The sequence below is a fragment of the Pteropus medius genome, unplaced genomic scaffold, assembly GCF_902729225.1.
Source record: "Pteropus medius unplaced genomic scaffold, Ma_sr-lr_union100, whole genome shotgun sequence".
Classification (NCBI taxonomy): Eukaryota; Metazoa; Chordata; class Mammalia; order Chiroptera; family Pteropodidae; genus Pteropus; species Pteropus medius.
In genome coordinates this window covers 1,728,327-1,752,069 of record NW_024352004.1, presented here as the reverse complement: position 1 = coordinate 1,752,069, position 23,743 = coordinate 1,728,327, and the positions used below count along the sequence as shown (strand labels likewise).

The following is a 23,743-nucleotide window of genomic DNA, read 5'->3' as shown; positions in this document are numbered from 1 at the left end:
TTGGGTTTATCTACCTAAAGTTGTGGCAGAAATGCCCAGCTTAGTATATAAATATCTCATGTAGATTTTAGTCCAATAGCTAATCCCATGTATGTGCCAGTCGAATCTCAGTATCTCCTTAGCAAACTTACTCTGCTGGGTCCTGGGCCAGGAAGCCAAGAATGGAAGGGGCCGAAGAGATCAGGCAGAAAACATGAATCCAGGGGAAGAGTGGTGATCTTATATTATACTAGGGACTAGATAAGGAAAAGAATGTGTAAGAAGTGAACATGGTGTGTTTATTTAAATTAGAGCAGAGTTGCTACCCAAAGGAGTTTCAGTTGACTGGTCAACTGAAACCGGTCAAGTTACAACTGGAATTGTACCGCCTTTGTCATGGTTAGTATGTTGTTAAGAGAGTTTCCTGTGAGTACTTCTCTCCCCGTGATAGTAATTAGTACATTAAGAGCTGTCAGTAAAAAAACTACTTTACATTAAATGACTGCTGTAGGTATTTTTTTTTTTTCTGAAATGTTATAGGTAGGCCATGCAATCAACTGTGAAGTGATTTGTAACGCATCATGAATCACAGTACCTGAGATAAGTTGGTGAGACTACATAGCAGTTTATCATCAGTTTAGACCCAAGCAGTGTTCTTGGTAAGGTTTCTGTAGCCATGAAAACTCTATACTGTTTTTGAGAAGGGAGAAGTGGCAGAAAAATGTAGAAAATAGTGTCACGGGCACCTGTGGCTCTAATCTATGATATTACAGCTTGACAGACAGAATTATACACTTGCATCAGAGCCTTTAGTGGAATAATGAAAACTGTTTTGAAGAACAAAGCATTATTTTCAGTGACTCCTTTAGATCACCTGAGTTTGTAGGATACCACGTTGGCTTTCATATTGGTCTAGTCTTCAAAAAATAGCAAAGAACCACAGGGAAACGGCTTCCAGACTTTTCCACTGTCACTTCCATTTCTCTTCTGCACCATCTCTCACCCACCAGCACCTCTTCATTTGAATTCTTATTTACTACGTGTCAATTCCTACAGCGCTCCTGAATTTTCTCACCTCTGTGCCTCCTAATATTCAGTATACTTTGCATGAAATAACTTTCTTCACTGTTTTTCACTGATTGTTCAGCCTTCAGGTCTTAACTTAAATACTTCCTAAATTTAGGAGCACAGCATTGACTCCATAAGCCTCTGTATCAGTCAGGATAGAGTTATGTTGCAGTGGTGAACAAAATCTCACCGGCTTAACTCAACAGAGTTTATTTCTTGCTCACAGTACGTATCCATCATGGCTCAGAGGGAGGACGCCGCTCGTTACGTTTCTCAGAGACTCGAGCTTAGAGGTAGTAGAGGCTCCATCTCACATGTGATTCCATGACAGCCAAGGCGAGATAAAGGGAATGTGGTGACTCATGCCATGCCTCTTACAGCTCCTTTAAGAAAGTAATATATTTTCACTCACATTTCAATAACCAGAGCAAGCCCCATAATCATACTTAATGTAAGAGAGGGTAAAGGAGTACAGTGCTACCATGTGCCAGAAAGAGAACCAGGATGTGTATGGATATTCCCCCGTACACATCCTGGTTCCCTTGCTGTATACTACAGCTCCCTTGCTGTATGCCACCATATCATCCTGTATTTCCCACTGTGAAAATAGGATCATATTTGTCTTATTTACTACTTATTGCCTTCATTAATATTTGACACATAATAGGAATTTTAAAAATATTTGTTGAATGAATGAATAGAGCAACACTCCAAGATTCAGCCCTTAGCCTTTTATTCTTCTGCCTCTCCCATTTCTCCTTGAAGATTTCATTCCCTCTCATGATTTCAGCAATCACTGTCCTGAGGAATTTCTCCGTACCCTAACTTCAGTCATACATCTCCAACTACTTACTTGATATTTCTCCTTGAATATAAAATGCTTAAATTTATTCTTTCAATAAATATTGATTGATTTTTTTCTGGTAAGGCATTATACTTATACCAAGTGATGTGAGGATACAAAGATCATTATTTTATGCGTGCATGCAGCAAACATGGATTAAGGACCAGTGAGGTGTCAGACCCTGAAAACATAACACCGAGGAAGACAGTTCCTACTCTACAGAACACAGTGTGCTGGAGAGGAACCTGCCATCTAGGTCGTCAGCATGAGTTGCTTTGCTTTGCTTTCACTTTTGTTGTTGTTGTTTGCATGTTTGAGGTTGACTTTTGACATAGAAAAGACCACGTGTAGCTAATTTGAGATGTAAAAAAATTAAAATTCAACATATTAACATTATATTATTTAAGGCCTAGTTTTTCAGCACACACGCACACAACTTAAACTTTAAAAAAGTCCACTTACGTCTTTTATTCTATTTGTAAATCTAATAAAATTTAGCAATTACTTAAGACTTTTACGGTTTAATTTCTTTAAATGTCTTAAACTATATTTACACATTTAAAATATTTTATTTTTCAAGTACTTCATCTGTTTGTCTAATAAATAAAACATTCTAGGTTTCAAAGTATGTATACAATTATATTTATTTAATAACAAATTAAATCAAAATATAATGTAAGTACGGTTAATCTTAGATTATCTTTACCATTTGCAAGGCTATTAAAGTTATTTTTTACCTTCCAAAATAAAATTAATTATTCAATTGCATATTTTAAATAGAACTAGTAAGGCTAATCTATTAATCTAATATGGAATTTTCTTAATTGTTACAAATAAAGACCAAATATACACAGATTGTCTTTAAACTTAGTATGAAAAATATTAATATTGTAAGTTTGATTTATTTTATTTCTATACATAATTCTTAATCTTCTGTAGTCAAAAGATATGTGCTAAGGAATATTACGCCACTTCACGCAAGATGAGGCAGTGGTGGTTACCATCTGTACCAAGCTTACTTATCAACCAGGGAGACTGAATGATTTTTACAGACAACACCACTGGGATGCACTGAGGCCCTGCTATAGTCTCTGGAATAGGAACCGCCAACATTTACAAAAAGGCTGGTCTCAAGGCCTTGGGCGTTTATATTCAACTTACACATAAATTGATTCTTTATGTATAAAGAATCATACATCCCATGAAATTGTGACATCCCTGTGAGGATGTAACAACTTCTTTCGCTGCTTTGTTTAATTTCCATTTCTTTGGCTCTCTTATCTTTTGCCTGGTTCTAAAGATAGAACCAGATCTTTCTGATCCTTTATACCCAACTTTAATTCTTTGTAAACACTGACCATCATGGTCTGATTTGAGTTGACGAGCTTCTGCTCTTTCAATGTTATTCCTGCTTAACAGGGCCACATTTCTTACAGATAATAAAATGACATCCAATTTTTTTCTACACATCTCTGTGGCTTCATGCAACTCTTGAGTCACAACACTGAGTTCAGGCTCCTGATGCAGATAGGAGAGCCCTTTGTTATGAATTTGATGGGATTCGTCAGTTAATTAATGACCAGCTCTTCCTCAGCATCCCGGGCATGACATAGCCACGATACAGTTGTATCGCCTTTGGCAAGTCATTTAACTGCTTTGGGCCTTGATTTCCTCATTCTTAAATTGCAAGTACTCTTAATTCTTAAATCTTATTATCTACTAAATTCTAATATAGTATAGTCTGAAGTATTGGTGTTTTACTTTGCTTGATTTAGGCATTGCTCAAGAATTAACTAAATTTTATCTTCTTGGAAATTGTCATTATTATGGAGAGCAGTGAGGTAATAAATGGTTTTACTTTCTTCCAGATCTTTGATGATGCATACAAATCCCAGCTCAGTTGTGTGGTTGTGGACGACATTGAGAGACTGCTTGGTGAGTCGTAATGTTTGCCGTTGTACTGTCTATGCCACATTACAGCTCATGTCTCACTAATTACGAAAGAAAAATAATGGGTATTTATAAACTGAAAGGCAATAGAAATACCTTTCTTTGCCTTGTAAGGAAGTATAACATTATCTCTTATCTCTCTAGTCAATGACGTTATTCATGTTAAATATGCCTTATGACCATAACTCCATTATAAACCTCTTTCTTGTAAGAATGCCTCATATTCGTTTGTATCTTCTACAGAGTTCCCTGCCCATAATAAATGATGAATAATTTTTGTTAATGGGTATATTTGCTATTTAGTACCTCTGAGTTTACGATTAGGGTGAGATAACACTTGGGGCAGAAGCTGCAAGCTCTCTTTACCTCAGTTTCTGCTCTCATAAAACGGAGACTCTATCCCCTTCCTTACTTATCCCATAGAGTAATCGCGAAGACAAAATTGGAGTAATGATGTTGAAAACAGTCTGAAAGTGAAAAGTGCGCTACAGTAATTTTAAAAAATATTTATTAAACATCTCCTAAGTTTAAGTGCACTCGTGCAGGGTACAAAGATGAATGGCAGTCCCTGCGGTCACCTCACAAAGCATAATCTACAAGTCAGCTCCAGAGAAGTGTTGTTACTCTTTCATCTAATTTCAGTTTTAGAAAATTTAGAAAAATCTGGAATAAACGTATTATAACAATGGCTCAGGATGTTGTAATGAACTCTGTTGAAATGGAACCCACCAAATGACTTAATAAACCTCTGAAGATACCACCCAGCACCTGATTAATCCCTTCTTCCTTAAGCTATCCATAATGGTGCAGTAATGATTTCAAGTTAACTGCTCTGACTACAATTTTCCCATGATTTTCAAACCTGCTTTAGGTCCTCTGTTATTTATTCTCCTATTTCCTAAGGCAATGTTTGTTATAAAGTAAAGCAGATATATCTGTGAGGTTTTTTTAAGTTGATAGTTTTATCTAGTGACTTAGGTTTTTGGTTTGCTATTTTTGATACATTTCAGCCCAGTTTATAGGATTATTTCTTTAAAAGCTTTTAGGCACATACTCATAGCTCTGTGTAAATTCCTTTATCTAAACACAATTGAGATGTGTGGTCATAGCAACACTACTGTGTCAGGAATGTGTGCCCTCTGAGTATATTTTCACTTGTATGAATAGTTATTATCTGTACTTGTTTGTTCATTTATTCAACAAGCATTTGCTGAGCTCTTACTGTGTTAGAATTATTAGGGTCTCGAAACTAAGTAAGATGCTGTCTGTTGTTATAACATATTGACAAAAATTAATGCAAAGTAGAATGTGTCATTATTTTGGATAATCAGAAAAGGAAAGGATCACTTTTGACTTCAGAGGGCTGATGTCTGAACGTAGCTCTAAGCACAGGGCAGGAGTGCAGGTGCAGTATGTGGAGAGAGCTAAGGAGGTGGCATTTGTGCTAAATCTTCAAGGATTGGTAGAAATTCAACAAGTAGAGAATTCTTTGTTCTTCACCATCTGTAGACGAAGCCTAATGGCTCTACCATCTTTTCAGTTTTATTGAAGTAGCTTATATTATTACTTGCCATTTTCCCCTTTACTCATTTTCTTGCATGGCGTTATGTTGCCTCTGTCTGTACTCACTATATTGCCATCATTTGCAGTTATTTCTTGGAAATGCTTAGTCCATACATTGGGGGTGGGGGTTAGTCCCTTTAAAAAAAAAAACTCCCTCTGAATATCAGACAAAGATGTCTACATGAACTCAAAATGTATATATAGAAGCTTTTTAAAAAAATTTACAGATAAGCGTTCTTAATATTTTAAGCATTCATTTTTTCTTTTTGTTGCATAACTGTTGTTATTTGGGACTGTGTTTCCTCCTGATGTAGAAAATGTTTGGAATATGTGCATATGTGTGTCAATCCCTAAACACAGCAATGTCTCTCTTCTAGATTATGTCCCTATTGGCCCCCGATTTTCGAATCTGGTGTTACAGGCTCTTCTTGTGTTACTGAAAAAGGCTCCTCCTCAGGTAAAAATAATATAAGGAACATTTTCACAGAGTTTTTCTAGTAAATTGCATATGATGGTACACTAAATAAGTAGGTTATCATAAACATACATAATTCTGTTGAGGGATTTTGAAGGTCATCTGGTCTGGCTTTCTGTGGTAAGATAAATGATTTTCTTAACAATCAAAGAAGTTTCTCATTTCTTTTCCTGAAGATCTCAAAATCCCATCATTTCAATTAGTACTGTTGTATTCTTTAAGTTCCCCATCATATTACACATCTTTAACCTCCCTTCATCTCCTATGAGAGATTATGATATTAATATAGAAAAGATTAAATACACGTTACCATTTGTTTCATTTATCATTTCATAAGTTTTGCTAAGAATTCGTATTTGGAAAAATTTATTTCCTATAAGCAGATTTAAAAAGAAATTACAGATGAATTTGAGTTATTTCTCTTGTGGCATGTGACATATTTAAGTAGTACGTCTATAGCCAGGATCTTGCTTCATGTGGTTGCATTTTTACTGATGTGGCTATTAGAGACTGGTGATTTTGATAACACATTTAAAACTAACCTATGAGGCTTGGTTAAATATGTTAATTATGTAGAGGCTGCCAGAGCATGTTTGGCTATGACACATGACACAAATTCTCTTGATTGATTTTGCATGCTGTAACCTTGAAGAAATGCCAATCAAAGGCAAATACAAAAGGGTTGAGTACTAACTTGAAAACCATCTTAATGTCTGTATGGGAATCTCATATTCGAAGTTAAAGATAGATAAACTAAGCTGTATGGAAACTACTTAATATTAAGTTAGTCTAATTTTTAATTTTATGGTTAAAATTATTGTGTGTGTGTGTGTGTGTGTGTGTGTGTGTGTGTGTGTGTGTGTGTGTGTAGACCTAAAGGAAGGACTTGCTTTGATTTTCTATGTTTTTTTTTAATTTCTAGAATAGTGAAAAGAAAACCTACAACCTCGAAATTTTATTACATATATGCATTACGAAAGTATTTTTAATAATCTTTCCATAAACTATCATTCCCAATAATTAGAGTTTTAGCTCACACTAATGCTGAAGTCAGGGAAGTGAGAATATTTTTCCTTCTCTGATTCTTTCAATAAATATGTAAATAGATATATCTAAGGTTGCTGGAGCAAAAATAAATAACCCTAGTATCTAAATATGTCACATACCAAAAAATCCTATTTTATAAAGTCAGCATTTTAAAACTTATTAGATTGGGAGGCTTTTTCTGGGCATTTATTTCTTGTAACACATTTTTTTTTTAACCTATAAAAAAATTATGCTAAAAGTCATTTGGGAGAGGGAAAATAATTTATCAATGGTATTTTTCAAACTGCCTGTCCTTTACATTCTTAAGTACTATACACATTGATTTAAACAGAGAGACAACCCCTAGCTGAGAATTATTTGTAATCCAAAACAGATACTACTAATAATAAACAACATATTAACAAATGACCTGCAACATTTTGATTAAGCACTTAGGAATAACTGTTTATAATATATTTTTTGAATATCCCCTTATTTTGGTAAGATTAACTGTTTTACTGTTGCTATAGTTTGCATTTGGCAAGGTATGATTAAAGTTGGAAGATTCGAAATTAAGTAAGGTTCACATGGCCAATAAGCACATGAAAAGATACTCAACATCATTACCCATCAGGAAGATGCAAATCAAAGCCACAGTGAGATACCACTTATACCCGCTAGGATGGGTGTAATCAAAAAGTCAAATAATAACAAATGTTAGCGTACATATGGAGAAATTGGAACCCTTGTACACTGCTAGTGATAATACAAAAATCATGCAGCCTTTGTAAACAGTGCAGCAATTCTACTTCTAACTACCCCCAAAAATGAAAATATATGCCCACCCAAAAGCTTGTACATGAATGTTCATAACAGTATTATTCATAATAACCAAAAAGTGGAACCAACTCAGATATTCGTCCAATAGAATAAAATATGGTATATTATTTGGCAGTAAAAAGAAATAAGTACTGATACATGCCATAACGTGGATTAACCTTGAAAACACACTAAGCGAAAGAAGTTAGTCACAAAAGACTACGTATCATATGATTCCATTTTTGTGAAATGTCCAGAATTGGCAAATCTATAGAGACAGAAAGTAGATTTGGGAGGGGTTGCCTAGCATTGCAAGGGGTGAATAGGGAGAATGAAAGATGACTGCTAATTGGTATGGAGTTCCTTTCCGGTGTGATGAAAATGTTTTAAAATTGATTGTGGTGATGATCGCACATATCTGTAAATATACTAGAAACCATGGAGTCGTACACTTTAAATCTGTAAGTTGTATGTTATGTAAATTATATCTCAATAAAATGGTTACCTCTAAAAAAGAAAGTAGTTTCAAAAGCCACTTAAATGATAAAAGGAGAATTATATAAAGGGCTAGAAGTAAGGAGTGAGCACCCAAGACACCTAGCCTAGCTTTGCAGAAATTTTAGAAATAGGAATTGGATTATTAAAAGGGGATGTGGAACACAGTTCTCTCAGGAATGAAAAGGAAGAACATAGGAATATGTGCGAAGTAACAGATAGCTCTGGTCGCCATAGAGATATGGCAAAGATTCTCTTTTAAGAGAATACCATCCTGTCATTAATCAGAATTTGGTGACTCTGACCTGGACTGCTTGCTAGATGACCTCCCATATAAAGGCATCAGTGGCAGAAGAAATTAACATTTGAAATATTTCTTGTTGGCATATATTTAAGAAAATAAAAATATGCTTTCTCTGTATCACCTTGCTTTTTAAAATTAGTCTCTGTTCTCTAAGGAAAATAAGGGAGAAATTTCAGGCCGATCCCGTGTAAAGGATATTTGTCATTCTAGAGTAGAAGCATTTAGTATTTTATATATTTTCAATTAAATATTAAAAATACATGAATCTGAATGTTGTAGAAATGCATCGACCGGTAGAAAGCTATTATTTTATCACTGTCAAGGAAATAGAAAAATTGTACGCATTTTTCTTTAAAAAAGGGAACTGTACATGTTTACAATAGAGTAATCATATCAGTTGCAGAATCCCTTCATTTTGCATTTGTAGTAATTCCAGCTTTCACACAGAAAAATTGTGTGCATGTACGCACATGCTCAAATAAAAGAATCCCTTTAGGGGCACTATGTTGTTATGTATCAAGATATTCTCTTTTCTACTTCTCCCCTCCCCCACTCCCCTCCCTCGTTGTAAATTGGCTTATTAAAACTGGTTCACAAGCCTTCCTTTTTTCCCTTTGTGATTGCTTTGGTCTTGGATTTTCAGTGTAGGACTAAAAATTCAAGTCAGATTTCAGTTACTAGGATAATTTTCTTTGAATTTTAAATTTTTCTAAGTAAATGCATAGATTTTTAATGAACCCAGTATTCAGTGGATTTGCTTTAAATTTAGCTGGAGAGTTAATTTCATGATTGATTTATTAGCCCTTTGAAAGTATAAAAAGTCGTATCTGTAGTTCATGAAGACTGAAAAACATCATCACATTTTGTTTAGCATCTTTTTAAAACCAATTAAAAGCTTTTCTAAAATGGATTGAACAGGAGAAAATAAAACATGTTCCCTAGGTCTTTATTTCAATCAAGTTTCCCTGTGTTCTGCAGGAGAAGAGATGGAGGGGGGATAGAAAAATTGAAAAGGGCTGGCCCAGCAGGGAGCCACGCCGGAGAAAAGGGCTGCTCTGAGAACTCAGCAGCAGCAGCTAAGAAAGCCCCCAGCCTGCTTCATCTACATGCAGAGTCACACAAGGCGTGGGGGTGCTCACCGTCACCACAGAGGTTTCACATGTGCTTCCCTGCTGATTCCTGTGAAAAGCTAACAATTGGCTTGGAGGGTAAAAGACCACTGCAGTTCACCCTCCCTGAGCTGGATGTACAATTTGTCCAGTGTTAGGAAATGTCCGGCTTAGCAGTGAGAGGCTCGAAGACACCCCGCCTTCCAGTGAGAGTCCTAAAGCCGGCTCTTTTGCTTGATGACACTGGGGCTCTTTTCAAGTTTCGCAGATTTATAGAAGTTGAGGGGAATGTGCTTTTCGAGATCAGGGGGCTGAAAGCCTTCGTCTTAATGTCAGTGGCAAAGCGGTAAGGCCAGGTAGATCTTCCCGCAACGTGCAGCACCAGCGACTTCAGTATTTTCCTCATAGATCTCTTCTGCTGCCTTCTTTTTTAGGGTGAGGGTCGGGGAGAGAGAATGAAGTGCCTGAAAAGGCACCGCTCCAGCTGTAAAGTGACATGACTTCCTCGCTTCCTCAACAAGGGTGGCAGTGGTTAAGCCCGTTGACCTGAGCGCCTTGATGCTGGGTTCACTTGACACTTTTGGGAATCACATTGGAAGGTCACATGAGTGTGGACCAGAATGCCTGGTAATTTGTGGAGAGCCATTCCTCGTTCAGTTCAGTGCTTCCCAACCTTTTCCAGATTATGGCATATAGAAAATGGGAACATATGATGAGGTACCTCGGGTAAAGGCGTGAGGCCACTCACTGCTGGCCAGAGATGTAGCCACAAGTGCCACCCAGCTTTCCCAAGGACTGACAAGCATCAATATCTTAGTCCACCTATATAACTCGTTAGCAGCATACCAGTTTGCAAAACTCTTCAGAAAATGTAAACTTTTACAGAAGAAGATCACTACAAATTCACAGCAGTATTAGTGAAGTAGAACGCAGACCTAACTAACTAATTGTTAGCATTTTAGCTAAAGTTGTGGGAAAAAATAACTTTCTACTGCCCTGGCCCCCTAGGAATATCATCTAACAAGAAACAGGTAGGTCTTAGAGCTGAGCTGGGCATAACATGTGAACTAAAAAGAAACCATTAGTAAACCCCTGATGGGGACTCAGGCAGACATATTTGTTCCTCCACAGGCTCCGTTTTAACATTAGACGAGATCATTTTTTATGTGATTCTTATATGACATCTTAGTACCGTCTTATTCAGAGATGTTATTAGGAAGTCTTGGTAATATTAAGCAACTCTTCAGGCTTAAGGTTGCTTTAGCGAAATAAGCAGATAATGGAAGAGACTCCAAATCGTGCAGGCCTAAACATGAGTATCTCCCCATCTATCTGTTCAAAATTAACTCTAGCTAATGACTATAATATGACTCAATAAGATATATAACCACTTGAGGAAAGAGGTTTAGTCATTTTGCCAGACACATTAATCGTAATCACTGATGTGGTGGCTTTTGCATTGGACTTCTTTATTGAAAAAAAGCCGTCTGATAATTGACAACGTAGTTGCTCAGTTTTCCCATTTATTAAATCAGTGACATGAGATGGCTACTATATCGTATAAAATTCTCTATTACTATACTTTACTTAATATAGTAGATTGTCTCAGAAAATTCTACGTGAACTGAACCAGTATGAAATACATATACAGTCGTGAGCTGCAGAACAACTTTTCGGTTCAGCGATGGACCGCATATACCACAGTGGTCCCAGAAGATTATAACGGAACTAAAAAATCCCTATTGCCTAGTGACACCATAGCCATTGTGGCCGTCACATAGCATAACACATTACTCGTGTTTGTAGTGATGCTGGTGCAAAGAAACCTACTGTGCAGCTAGTCTTATGAAAGTACAGCACCTGTGACTACAATAGAGGCTGTGCCGTCTAGGTTTGGGTAAGTACACTGGGATGTTCATTCAATGACAAAATCACCTAACAACGCATTTCTCAGAACATATCCCCATCGTTAAGTGGCACATGACTGTATATATAGCACACTTTTGAATACATTCAAAAACAGTAAAAGAAATTTGGTGAGCCCTCTTATAAAACATTGCTGCAGATATCTGCTGAATAAAAAGCCCTGTTTTCAAAATAGGGTTTTTTTGTTTTTTGTTTTTGGTAGAGCACATTATAATAGTTATTAATGAATTCAAGAAAATTACAAGACATACATACATACATATCATTTTCAGATAATTTAAAATTAAATATCTGAATTTCAGTCATCAGAGAAATGCTAATGGTGCTGAGACAGAATATTCCCCTCACTGACAGAATGTCTTTTTTTCATGATATTTATTTTTTTATTAAAGTGGGAAAAAACATAGCAATTGCTTTGTGTTAACCATATGTGCTTAGCTACAACTTTATGTCACGTTCGTCACAAATTGCTTTCACTTCATATTGATTTATGTAATTTCAACTTGACTTCTTTTTTTTAAGATTTTTATTAAGATAGAGCTAACATATAATATCGTATTAGTTTTAGGTATATCAGAATGTCCTTATCTAGCCCCATTGCCTTAAATATATTACTGTGACATGATATCAGTTTTAGAAAAGTGTCAATTATAGTATCAGCATTCCACGGTGCCACAAATCTAGTTTTGAGTACCGTCTCTGCAGAATTTACTCTTTGTGTTGGACTTGGAATTAGAAAACCTGAGTTTGAGTCTTAGCTCAGTTGTCTCTGGCTATAATACCTTGAACTAGTCCTTTAATACCTTTGTGTCTCTTTCTGATCTATAACATGGAGATAATTCCTCCCACCTTAACTACCCCTCAACTAAGATAATGTATAGTGAAGTTCTCTATAAACCTGTGGACTACACAGTTATAAGATACAAAGCATAGAGTTACTGAAAAGTGAAGATATGCCATTGTCCACAGAGAATGCCATTTGTAAACAACCGATTTATAGTCTTATACCAAAATTTTCAAAAAGTGGATGATGTTTGTCCTTCTTGATTTGTATGTTCCCATTTCTTGAGGTCCAGGAATTGACATCTAAGATTCTATTTCTTTCTGTTTTGTTGCTATTTCAAAGTTTTAAGAGAGTCTAGTATTTTGTTAAGACTATTATGTGGAACTAGAAATAGATTTTCCTGGTTTGTTGTTGTTGTTGTTGTTGTTGAAGAAAAGAGATGCCTTTAGATAGTCCACAGAACCGTTAGCTTGTAAGATAGGAAAATAAAGGCTATAAGTACTATATATAGCATATTTTCATGGGAAGTAAGTTCAGAGCTTCAGCCTGGAATTCCTGGGCACAACTTCCCTCATTTGAAATACTGGAAAAAGAAATAGGGACACCCTGCTTCCCATCTGTCATTGCCAAAATAGAGAAGCTTTCTAAGTCCTAAGACAAAGCTCTGGCCTGGAGGTTGGATACCTGTTTTAGAAAGAAGGATGAAGTAGAGGCAGAAATGTTAGTTCTCAACAAGGTAAGGAGTAGAGGGAGGGCCAGGGCTTCTAGCCATTGTGAGATTCCTAAGGACACTACCCATTACTTGTCCTCAGCCTCCAGGGATTGGCCCCCCTACTGGCTTTTTCCCTGCAGCCACCTGTTACTTGTAACTAAAGTTCCCCCTTTCTCCTGACTCAAGGTGGAACAGAATAGTATTTCACAGCTTCTCTCCTACCGTCCTGTCCCCAAAACAAAGTACACAAATTTTTGGAGATTTCCTGGGGGCTTATACTATACGACGTGACAGCTACTGGGTAAGAAGAGCCAATAAGAGGAACCTTACAAAGCATCCAGAACAATCCATCGGTATTCCTGATAGTTATTGGAATGAAGATGGAACCAGGCCTTGGTCTTTTTTAAGCCACCGCCTGGTCTATAACCACAACTTCATCTTGACAATTGTACTGACCCCTCACATTAGGGGAACAGAAAGAGGCTCTGGACAATCTGTGTGGCCTTGCCTTCTCTTTCTTTTTAAAATATTTTTAAAACTATTTAGGCTATGTGGATGATAGTATCTTGAATGGGTATTTTGGAGATGGTGAGTCTTAACTACATGTAGTACTGGCATCGGCAGTGTAAATAAGAACCCAGGAGTTAGAATTCAGAGGGTTGAATTTGAATCCAGTCTCTTCTGAGCCTCAATTTTCTCATTTGTAAAATAGGAACAATAGTAATATTTAAGTAGGGAGAATTAAATAAGATGTTTATTATAGTTCTTGGTAAACTGCAGAACACAACTCAATTCTTAGTTTATTATTCACTTCAAAGAAAACTCTGACTTTGTCTTTCCTCACACAGTATATGTATATAGAACCAACAAAGTAACCAACTGCTATCAAAGGAGCTTCTTCTCCACGTGGCCACTGCTGAGGAAACCGGCCCTAGAAATGTTGACAGAAAAGAGCACAGCAGCTTTCTGTTCCCCTCGCTGCCGCCGTGCGCTCCTGCAGACCCTGCCTTAGGCAGCCCTGGAGCAAGCGGAAGAAGGGGGCCAGTTTCCGGAATAAGAGGACAGTAATGAGAAGGCAGGACAGGGCGAAATACCAAGTGACAGCAGTCAGATGAAAAGCTCCGGCCACCCAGCTAATGACCTGTTATCTATATTAAGTGGGCCTATGTCAGCAACGGTCTGCATACCTATCAAGTCCCCTTTCACTTAATCCTCTGTTAGTCTCATAGTGTGATTTCAGTTATAAAGAAAAAAGGACTAGAGGAAGTAGGCCAAAATTGTTTGTTGTGATTGCCTTTCAATTAATGGCCACCAGACTTTTGAACGCATACCCCTACTAGTAAAAAAATTTTGAGCTCATCCTTTCAATATTTTAATACATCTATTATTTTATAAGATGTTCATTTTAAAACATATACCAAAAAGGAAAAATTTTAAAGAATAAAATTTAAAATGAAAGTAAAAGGAAGTTCTGTTATTTTCTCCATCTTAAAAACAACTACTATGCCTTAGATGGTAGGATTATAAGTGATTTTTTTAACTTTGTTTCCTGTATTTTATAAATTGTTTTCAATAAGCATTTATTACTTTATAATCAGGAAAAAATAGAAATATAGTGTGTATGCTGTTACTTTCATTTGTAATTTAGCAGCATAACTGTCAAAATTCATTCCAGTCCTTCCAACCAATTTGCTGTTTGACTAAGAGTTAAGTGAATCTACCTTTGTGTCTAAGTTTGTCTATGTATATCTTTTTAACCTTATTTTTTCTTTGAGGCTGATTTGATTTAAGGTCTGGTCTGTAAGACACCCTGTGGACCTGAGCGTGAAAGTGTGGAAGTGCCTCATGACTCACAGTTGTCCTTGGACACCCACCTGGCATTCAGCTCCATGCCGTGCTTCCAGTCTGAACTTATGACAGTCGAATGCCAGTGTGACTAAGGTGTGACTAAGGTCGACTAAGATAGATGGTGACAGCTGTATTAAGTTTCATGAAAAGGAGTTGGGAAGTTTCTTTTTCATCCAAAAATATTTCTTTTGATCAGCAAGACTGAAATATTACTTTAAGGAATATATGCTTTCACTAGGATGCACATTTAATAAACATTTATTCCTCACTATAGAAATACAACGATGAATAAGACATTGTACCTGCCCCTCGGAGAGCTCCTGATCCCGGACCACCTGTTCAGTTGTGTAGTTTGTGCACAGGTTGGGTTAACATCTTGCCCACACCCTGCTCACCAAGCTGTCCGTTCTGGTGTGTGGAGTTGAATCTGCCCTGAGCAGGGCTGCCAGACTTATAAGAATGTAGGATACCCAGCTAAATGAAAATTCCAGAAAGACATCAAATCATTTTTTAGTGTAAGCATAGCCCTTGTGGTGTTTGAGCTATACTTATACTCAAGCTTTTTTCTGGCAACCCTGCCCCTGAGGAAGAGGAAAAGGGCTGCCTTTGACTCATAGACGGTGCTGGGCCTTTGGGGGCTGGGGGAACGATGGTTATGTGCACCCATACAGCTGCCTTTTCCTAATTCACTGAGGAGGGTTATTTTTTTCTGAATGATACAGAAGCTAACTGGTGTCCCCATCACAATCCAGTGAGGGAGAGAGATGTATAAACATGAGGGATGTAGTAACGTGGATTCCAGTGGAATAAAGGAAAGCCGGGTCCATTTTACCTGAGAAAATCTGCAAATGATTCACAAATAGTAGTTCTTGATCTTGGTCTGAGAGATGAATTAAAAGAGAGGTTTATGAGGGCCATCGTGCCATGCTAAGGAATTCTAGCTCTGCAGCAGTGAGGAGAAAGAGTGAAGGATATGCCTATGCCAAATTCGCTGATTTATTATTTACGTACTTACTGATACTTGGGAATTTAAGGATACGTTTTATGCACAGTTACTTATCTTAGCCTTCATGTAGCATATTCCATTGCACTGGAGAGAAAAATGGGAATTCATAAGAAATCAAAAGCTTCATTTTTTCTGAATGACTGAAGCTTAATATTAGCTCTTTAAATATCAATCATTGTTATACTTTAGTCCTTTCTAAGAGGAAAAAATTGCTGCATCTATCTTTGGCATCTGAAGCAAAGTATAATAAACACTATGTTAATGAATAAGGATCATCATTACAAACTGTAATCACGTGGGTCGGTAATATCACAAGCAACAGCAAGAACTATTGGGGTGTATAAGACTGCCGTGGTAGTCGTTAAGGAGGCCCAGCGTGCCCCGTTTTTGTTTTGTTTTGAGTTTTTCTATTTTGTACCTTTTCTTGTTTTTAATGGTTTTTGTTATCAGCTGTTACTTGCAGAATCCAAGCGAGTTGTGTCAGTCCACCTGCCTCTAACAGTTCCCCCTCTTCTAATTTATGGCTTCTGGTCAGTTGTGAACTAGAAAGGCAACCAGCCATCAGGACTCATGGGTCTCATGGGTCGTTTGTAAAGTAAGAGTAAGTGGGTTATGACGAGAGCTGGGGCAGAGCCATGTTCTGACATCCTCGGGGCCCCTTCCTCCACGGGAAAAAAAATAGCTTTATTTTCCAACTGTTGGTATTTAGAACATTTTTTCTGACCTAAAAGGTCTGTTTTTTCCTTCCTGATTTTAAAAGAAAGACTAGCTTTGTTAGCTCCTCAAAGTTTTGTGGGCCCTTGCCACTGTGCCTAAAAACAACCAGGAGTCAGCACTACCTGTCAATAAAGTCGCTGGAACCTTACTTTATTTATTTATTTATTTATTTTCAGTCCTAGAAATTAGAGGATTTTTGCTTATTTCATGGTTCTTGGCTGTGTTCTGGACAGTTGAAATTGTTGAGCAGATTGGCCTCCAGCTAAGTAAGGTATTGTTACTGGGCACATCAACTCCATGTTCTGAAGGGTCAGGGTCTGCAGGGGCAATCCGGGTTGTGTAGGGTCAAATGAGGGCAGAACGTGGAAACAAGTCAAGTTTTGAAATGTCTTGAGTAGAAGAGATAATTGCGTCCTGCTAGAAAACTCTGGAAAGCATTTTAATGAAGAGGAATACTACGGATAAAAACCACAGAGTTAGAAATTAAATGAGAAAGAAGAATATTGACCTGATGGAGCACAGGGGTCATTTTAGGGCATATCAAGCTAAAAACTGAGAGAAGTAAGGAAAATCTGTGGGTACAAGGCCGAGGAGTTTGGATTAATCAGTGGTTGTTATCCTAGCTACGTTTCTAATGAGAGAACACACTACACAACTTCCTGTGGCACTGGGAGTCCTGTGGCATGATCAGTACAACTTTATTTTCTTAATTTTTTTAACCTTTTCTCCTGAGAGCTCAGAGGTCATAATTTCTAGGTGATATATCTACCTTACTCGTAATTAAGGATCGGCCATTGTATGAGTTAAAAATTACACAAGTGAGAACAGTGGACAACAAAGTGTAGTGGAAATAATAGCGAGGCCTGGACTCAGTTTCTCTCTCTCCTGGGTATGGAAGCTTGAGACAGGTCACTTCACCTCTCCCCCCAGGTTTCTCATCTGCAGAATAACTGGGAGAGGGAGAGAGAACTAGGTAATCTTTGATAGTTATTCTCAGTGTAAAATCTGATGATTCAGTGTTCTTTTCACAAATTGGTACTAAAATACTCTTTAATATCACAGAGTGGGCTGCTTGCCTGTAGTAATTATTTACAATTATTTGAGGTGAATTTTCTTGTTTCATATCCATCCTGCATCATGAATTCCCCTCCTTATTGTCCTCTGCCCTTCTTGAGGCACTGTGAGGATGGTTACAAAGACAGTAGACTAAGAATTTGCTTCAGGGTAAAGTCTAATGGAGAGTTTAAATGTCGTTGTCTGCCTAGTTGTAGCATGATTTATTTGAAACATCCTTCCTTTGGTATTCAACTTAAACATTTAACTACCAAAAAAAAAGGAAAAGAGGTTGCAGACATTTGAGCATGAGAAATCAGAAATGCATGCAGGATGTGCGAAGAGGCCCTGTTCCTCTGCTTTCACTGTCCAGACTCCTGGTTGTTTTTAAAGGTAGTTTTTCCTCTTGGTTTGTGGAAACCAAGAGTCGTAGAAGACGCTTGATAATACTTGTTATCTCATAGTTTAAATTAATGGCTTCTAATGAATCTTCTCTTTTCTGTTAGAGAAGTCTGTCTTACCTAATCGATAGCTTAAGTATTGATTGATCCATTAATTGACTAAAAGAAAGAGCTATGACAGCCTTTGCATCTACTTTATTGTAGATGAAGCATATATACCATTTATGATTTAGATCATTTTCTTTAAAACTTGTTGTTATCATAACATTCAATACTTGGGGCTCAGAGGTCTATTTTCCTGTCAAACACTTAGTATAATGTGCATATTTTCAGGGCCAGAAGAGAGACTATAACAAGGAAGGAGTGATTTGCTACCCTTAAAACCTACACCGAGGTCACCATTCATTCATTCAACACAAATTTATTAACTTCTCACTCTGTACAAGGTGCTGTGCTAGCCTTGGATGCATCAGTAAAACCAAACAGACAGAAGTCCTGTCCTCATGAAGGAAGACCAGCAATAAATACAGTAAATAAGTAAAGACATTAAATGAGCAAAGTATTTCATATGCTGAAAGGTAATTCGTACTTTGGGGGAAACATCAAGATAAAGGGAGGTGAGGAAGAGGGCATTGCGGTTTTCAGTGGGGTTTGGGGTGGGGGGGTCGGCCTGGTGGAAAAGGTGACATTCATGCAACACCTCGACTCTGAGGGAAAGAACCATGTGGCTATATAAGGGAAGAGCATTCTAGGCAGAGGGAACACATGAGTATCTTGTGTGCCGGGCGTGCCGTGCTAAGAACTGCCAGGACTTAGATGAATAAAACATGGCTCCTATCTCCAGGGAGTTGACAGGTTAGAAACAAGATTCAGACTTGCAAATAAATGCAGCAATAAAGTTGTAAAGCACTATGGTAGGTAGATTTTTTTTTTTTAAGGTCCCTGGATTGAATAATACAAACTAAGTAAAAATATGTGAAATTATTCCCATTTCAACAATGAAGCCAGGATAAGTGGTAGACTGAAGCACCTCTTACCACAAAAAAGCCTTTTCTCACCCTCTGCTCTGAACTGACTGTGTCCTCAGAAGTCACTGCCCCGTACCGAGGCCCCTCACTGAAGCCTCTCAGTGTCACCCGCTGCCACGACTCCTGAGGGAGTGTTTGATCTTTAGCTTCAGGCCTTGTCTGAGCCTCACAGTAACCCTAGTTAAGCTGAAGATTGGCACTCTCTTCTTCCCTGAACAGAATGAATCTTGGCCCTCTGGGAGAATGTGTTTTCTCTGTATGGTTTGCTGCTGGTGCCTGTGTTGTTGGGAAGAGGGATTCTCAGGCACTTCACTGCTCACTCACCTGACCTAACGTTATGGATTCCTAACCTCCTAGGCTGAGCATGATTTTCCAGGTTCCTCTCAAGACCATTCGTTCAAGCTCTCATTTCTTTTCATTCTTACCCCCTCTGACAATAATGGCAAATACCCCCCGCCTGCCCCCAAGCATTTTCACCTCATGCCTTACTCTGACAGGTAGGTAGGATTTTTAATCCCGTTTTTATGGTTGAGGTGGAGACAAGTCCTGAGAAGTTAAATAATCTAGCCAGAATCACACAGCTATGAATGATGGAGCCTGTACTTTTCCTACTGCCAGCCTTGGGCTTCCATTAAAAAAGATGTCACACATGTGAGGTATCGGCGGAAGGTGCAGACCCTTCCCGGCACGCTCATTCTTCGGGCGTGTCACAAGTGCAGCATCTTTCTCACCGGCCACTAGACCGTCCTGTATGTAGCTGCTAGGACCGTCTTGCTCTTCATCACAGTTCTTTCTCCTCGGGAACCTTCTTTAGTTTCCTGTTGCTTTTTATATTAAATCTTCTTCCTTAGTTTAAGCATTCTGAGTCCTCCCTTTACTGAGTGCCCACTCCTCATCTCTCTAGAAAGACTTCGTTTGCAGCCCTTCCTGCTCTGGCTTAGTGGCCTCCACCGCCCTCATAGGACCTAGTAGCACGTAGACCCATCCCTTCTCCAGGGCCTCCTCTTGGTCAGAGTCAACAATACTACAGGAATCTTCCTAGGTGACCCTACTCCGATGAAACTGCCCCATGTGCTGTGTCCCCTCTGCCATTATGAGTTTATCTTTACTGATGTGTTACTTGGTAGCTATCCCTGACTATTATTTGTTCTTCCCAGCTAAATCGTCATCTCTTTGAAGGCACAAACCAAATCTCATAACTCCATAAGCACCTGAACAGAAAAAATTCTTGTTAATGGTCTGATCAGCTAATCTGTTGTATTTTATAGGGATTAGAAATTCCTAATATTCTGGAAATTTTTACTTTTGTTTACAAAACCCTCAAATCCTAATAATCAGAAAATAAAGTTTAAGGCCCCAGCACACAGCAGTTTGGAGTTGCACTTTTATACTCACTTCTTAATCCATTTCAGGGTTTCCAATTGTTCACGTTAATTCCTCTTACCAAGGGTGTATCACACTTGCTCGGCCCTGAATGATATGGAAAGAATGGCCTTTCTTTACCGCATAACTGACTTTACTTTTGTTCACAGGTTAAAATCAGCCCTTCCATTTCACTGCAGTATTATATTAGTGGCATTTTTATTTAAGGGGGAAAAAAAAAAAGCTTTCTTCCACATGAACTTTTGTTACAAATCAGTTTATTGGGGCCAATCAGTGGGCAGGACCTATGAAAGGGTGTGGATTATCTGGTTAGTCCTTTGTGTGGCAAAAGGCTTAGATACTGCTTAGTACTTTGCTCATTCTTCATCATGTAAAGAAGTGTTTTTTTGAAGGATCAACACCTGACTGAGCCCTGCCTTTTTCATGGTAATGTTTTCACCTGAGTTGCTTCTTATGGTGCTAAGAATTAGTTAACTAATACTTATTTAACCTTGGAACAATGTATATCATAATCCGATTGGCAGATAGTCATTTTATTTAGGCCTTTTTTTTTTATTGTAGCAGGACTAACAAATCTCACTAAAGAGTATGCTGGGAACAACTTTTTTCCCCCCAAATAAGTTATCTCCCTACTTTTTTTCTTTCTATAAGTTTCTTTCTCTGTAAGCATAAGATTAGTAGCCACACATTAACAAGTTGGACTTACTCTCTTGAGTCAAGCCCTACTTTTATTTTTAAAGCTGGCCTTCCCGTGTCATGCTGCTGGCAGCTTTTCCTCCAAAAAGGAAACGTTCTCCAATGCGATTTATTATATTAATACATTCAGAGCTGCTTTTTCATGATAAATCTTCCTCATGAGCATTTCCACTAATTAATATACAAAATGACCCAGCACAATTTAATTATTTGGTAATGTTTTTCGGTGTTTTCTTAAAGATGATACTTTACAAGTCAAGGCCTGAACTTGCCTGGGTCGTGACCTCTCTGCAATGTTTGCAGTCTTGTTAAACAAGAAGAAAAGCAAAACATAAATTAGCGTCTCCATTATAAGTTGCTCTACGTTTCCCAGTCTTTCAACACTCTGAAGAGCACAGTCATGTTAACCCTAGCGAAAGGTTCACTAGGAAAATGGCAATTCCAGCTTTCTGGAATGAGCAAGGAACTTCTTTAAGGCTGTTCTACTAGGGCCAACATTGTTCTCCGTGAGAGTGGGACAAGATGAGGGAGTTCGAATTATGGCTATGGAACGTTAGACACCTAAGGAAAAAAAGAGAAGTAACAGTTACCTTTAAATGTAGTGAGGATGTTCCAGCCTTTGGCATCTGTTAGGCTTCCAGAATGTGTTCCTAAGTTTACCATTAGAATTTAGTGTTGAAAAATACTTAAGAGTATAAAAGCACCACTTTTCCGTTATGGTAGACATTTTATAAGTCTTTACGTGTTCGTAATTACCCCAGTTTTTGTTTTTGTTATTTTACCTTTGAACGTACATATTTCTGTTCCTTCTGGCTTGGAATGTCCTTCCCCTTCATCTTCCTAATCGACCTGCTCATTCTTAAGACTCAGCTTAGTTATTATCTCTTCCAGAGAAGGAGACGTTCCTCTGCTTCCTGTTTCTTCCCTCTACCGAGACGATGTCCTGTGATAACACCTCCACCTTCCATGTTGTGTTGTAATGCTCTCTTTCGTATCCGTTCATGTATACAAGGTCTTATTTCCTATTCACCTAGGAGCTTGGCAAAGGTCTGATGATAATGTGTTTGATTTGTAGCTAGTTGATTTCTCGACGAAGAATAATGATTACCCTTTCATCTGTATATTTCACAGGTATACTTCTATTCCGTAGTCTTTGCACAGTCATCTGATCTGCCAATCACCAGTAATATCAGAAGATCTCAACTTTTTTTTGACGTGCCTTTGTTTATGTTGTTGCGTTATCCATTCTTGGCACAGTAGATGGACAGAAACAGCGAGTAAGAGTGAGACAGGCTAACATGCCTTATTGACAGGAGTAGCGTAATGTTTACAAAACCCCATTGAAATTGTTTTAGCATCTGTTCTTCAATTTCTTAAAATCTTTTTCTACAGTCATTTTAATTTCCACAGAACTTATTTCCACATTTATTTTAATGTCCTGAGCTTCTAAGATCTGTGAATAGCTTTAATGATTATATTGAAATAAAGTCTTATCTGTGGAATGAGTATATATAAATCTGATGACATAAGTTTAAAATTTATTCCTCTTCCATTTTCCAAGGAAATATTTTATTAAATGTGTTTTTCTTCATGAAGAAAGGCAATATACAATTTTGGATTCTGAATTCGGTGTCCATTCCTAGCTCCATCGTTCATTAATTATTTGACCTTGAACCAAATTACCTTATATCTGTGAGACTCAATAGCTTCATCAGTAAAATAAAGCTAATACAAGTACTTGGTTCTCAGTGTTATAATGAACATTAAATGAGAGATTGCTCTAAAAAAGTGCCATACTGCAAGTAGGAGGAAATGAAAGTCTCCATGTCGAATGGTGAGATACTCACACTCTTCCCCTATCGACTTCCAGTGTGCTAGAAATTAGGCTTCGTAGCCCTTGGGAAGGAGATTGGAAGATTCTTCTCTGGGGAAAAAAATGTACACATCCAGACCTTTAAGGGACCCCCCCACCCCCCCCCCACCCACTCCCTTAATCGGACAAGTCTTATCCAATCATCCAGTTGTGAAGCTCTCAGTCTTGGAACTTCTTCCAGTCATTAGTTTAACTCTTGAATATAGTCATCCAACAATCACCAGACTCTCGAGGAAAGCTTCCAACAAACAAATAGGAAAAAAGGAACTCAGAAGAAACAGAGACAAAGCAGAGAACAGAAGAAAATAGTTTTAAAATCTGTAGTATTCACAGAGACCTAAAATTAGGTACTGTATCCATGAAATAGAATAGGATGTAACTAAAAAAAAAAAGAATTCAAGAAACAAGAAGGAGCTCTTGGAAATAATATAGATATTATAGAAGAAATACTGTGTGTGTGTGTGTGTGTGTGTGTGTGTAATAGAAGGAGCTTAATATAAAAGTTGGAAGATAAAGTTGATACTAACCGAAAAAGTACTAGAAAAAGAAATAAAAACCAAGAGCAAAAAAAGAAAAGAGAAGTAGATTAGTAATAGTAGACCAGGATCCAACTAATGGGGATTCTGGAGTGTTGGGGGTGGCGGGGAGGACTGCAGGGAACAGAAAATATGTAGAAGGAAATCC

General features: G+C 37.8%; 1 protein-coding gene across 1 annotated transcript in view; it reads left to right on the top strand.

Annotated features, from left to right (window-relative positions):
• Positions 1 to 23,743, top strand: part of NSF (N-ethylmaleimide sensitive factor, vesicle fusing ATPase) — a 123,962-nt gene that overhangs the window by 92,217 nt on the left and 8,002 nt on the right. The window contains exons 16-17 of the mRNA XM_039846806.1: positions 3,760 to 3,826; positions 5,782 to 5,861. Coding sequence (XP_039702740.1) covers positions 3,760 to 3,826; positions 5,782 to 5,861 — 147 coding nt within the window. The remainder of the gene's footprint in view (positions 1 to 3,759; positions 3,827 to 5,781; positions 5,862 to 23,743) is intronic.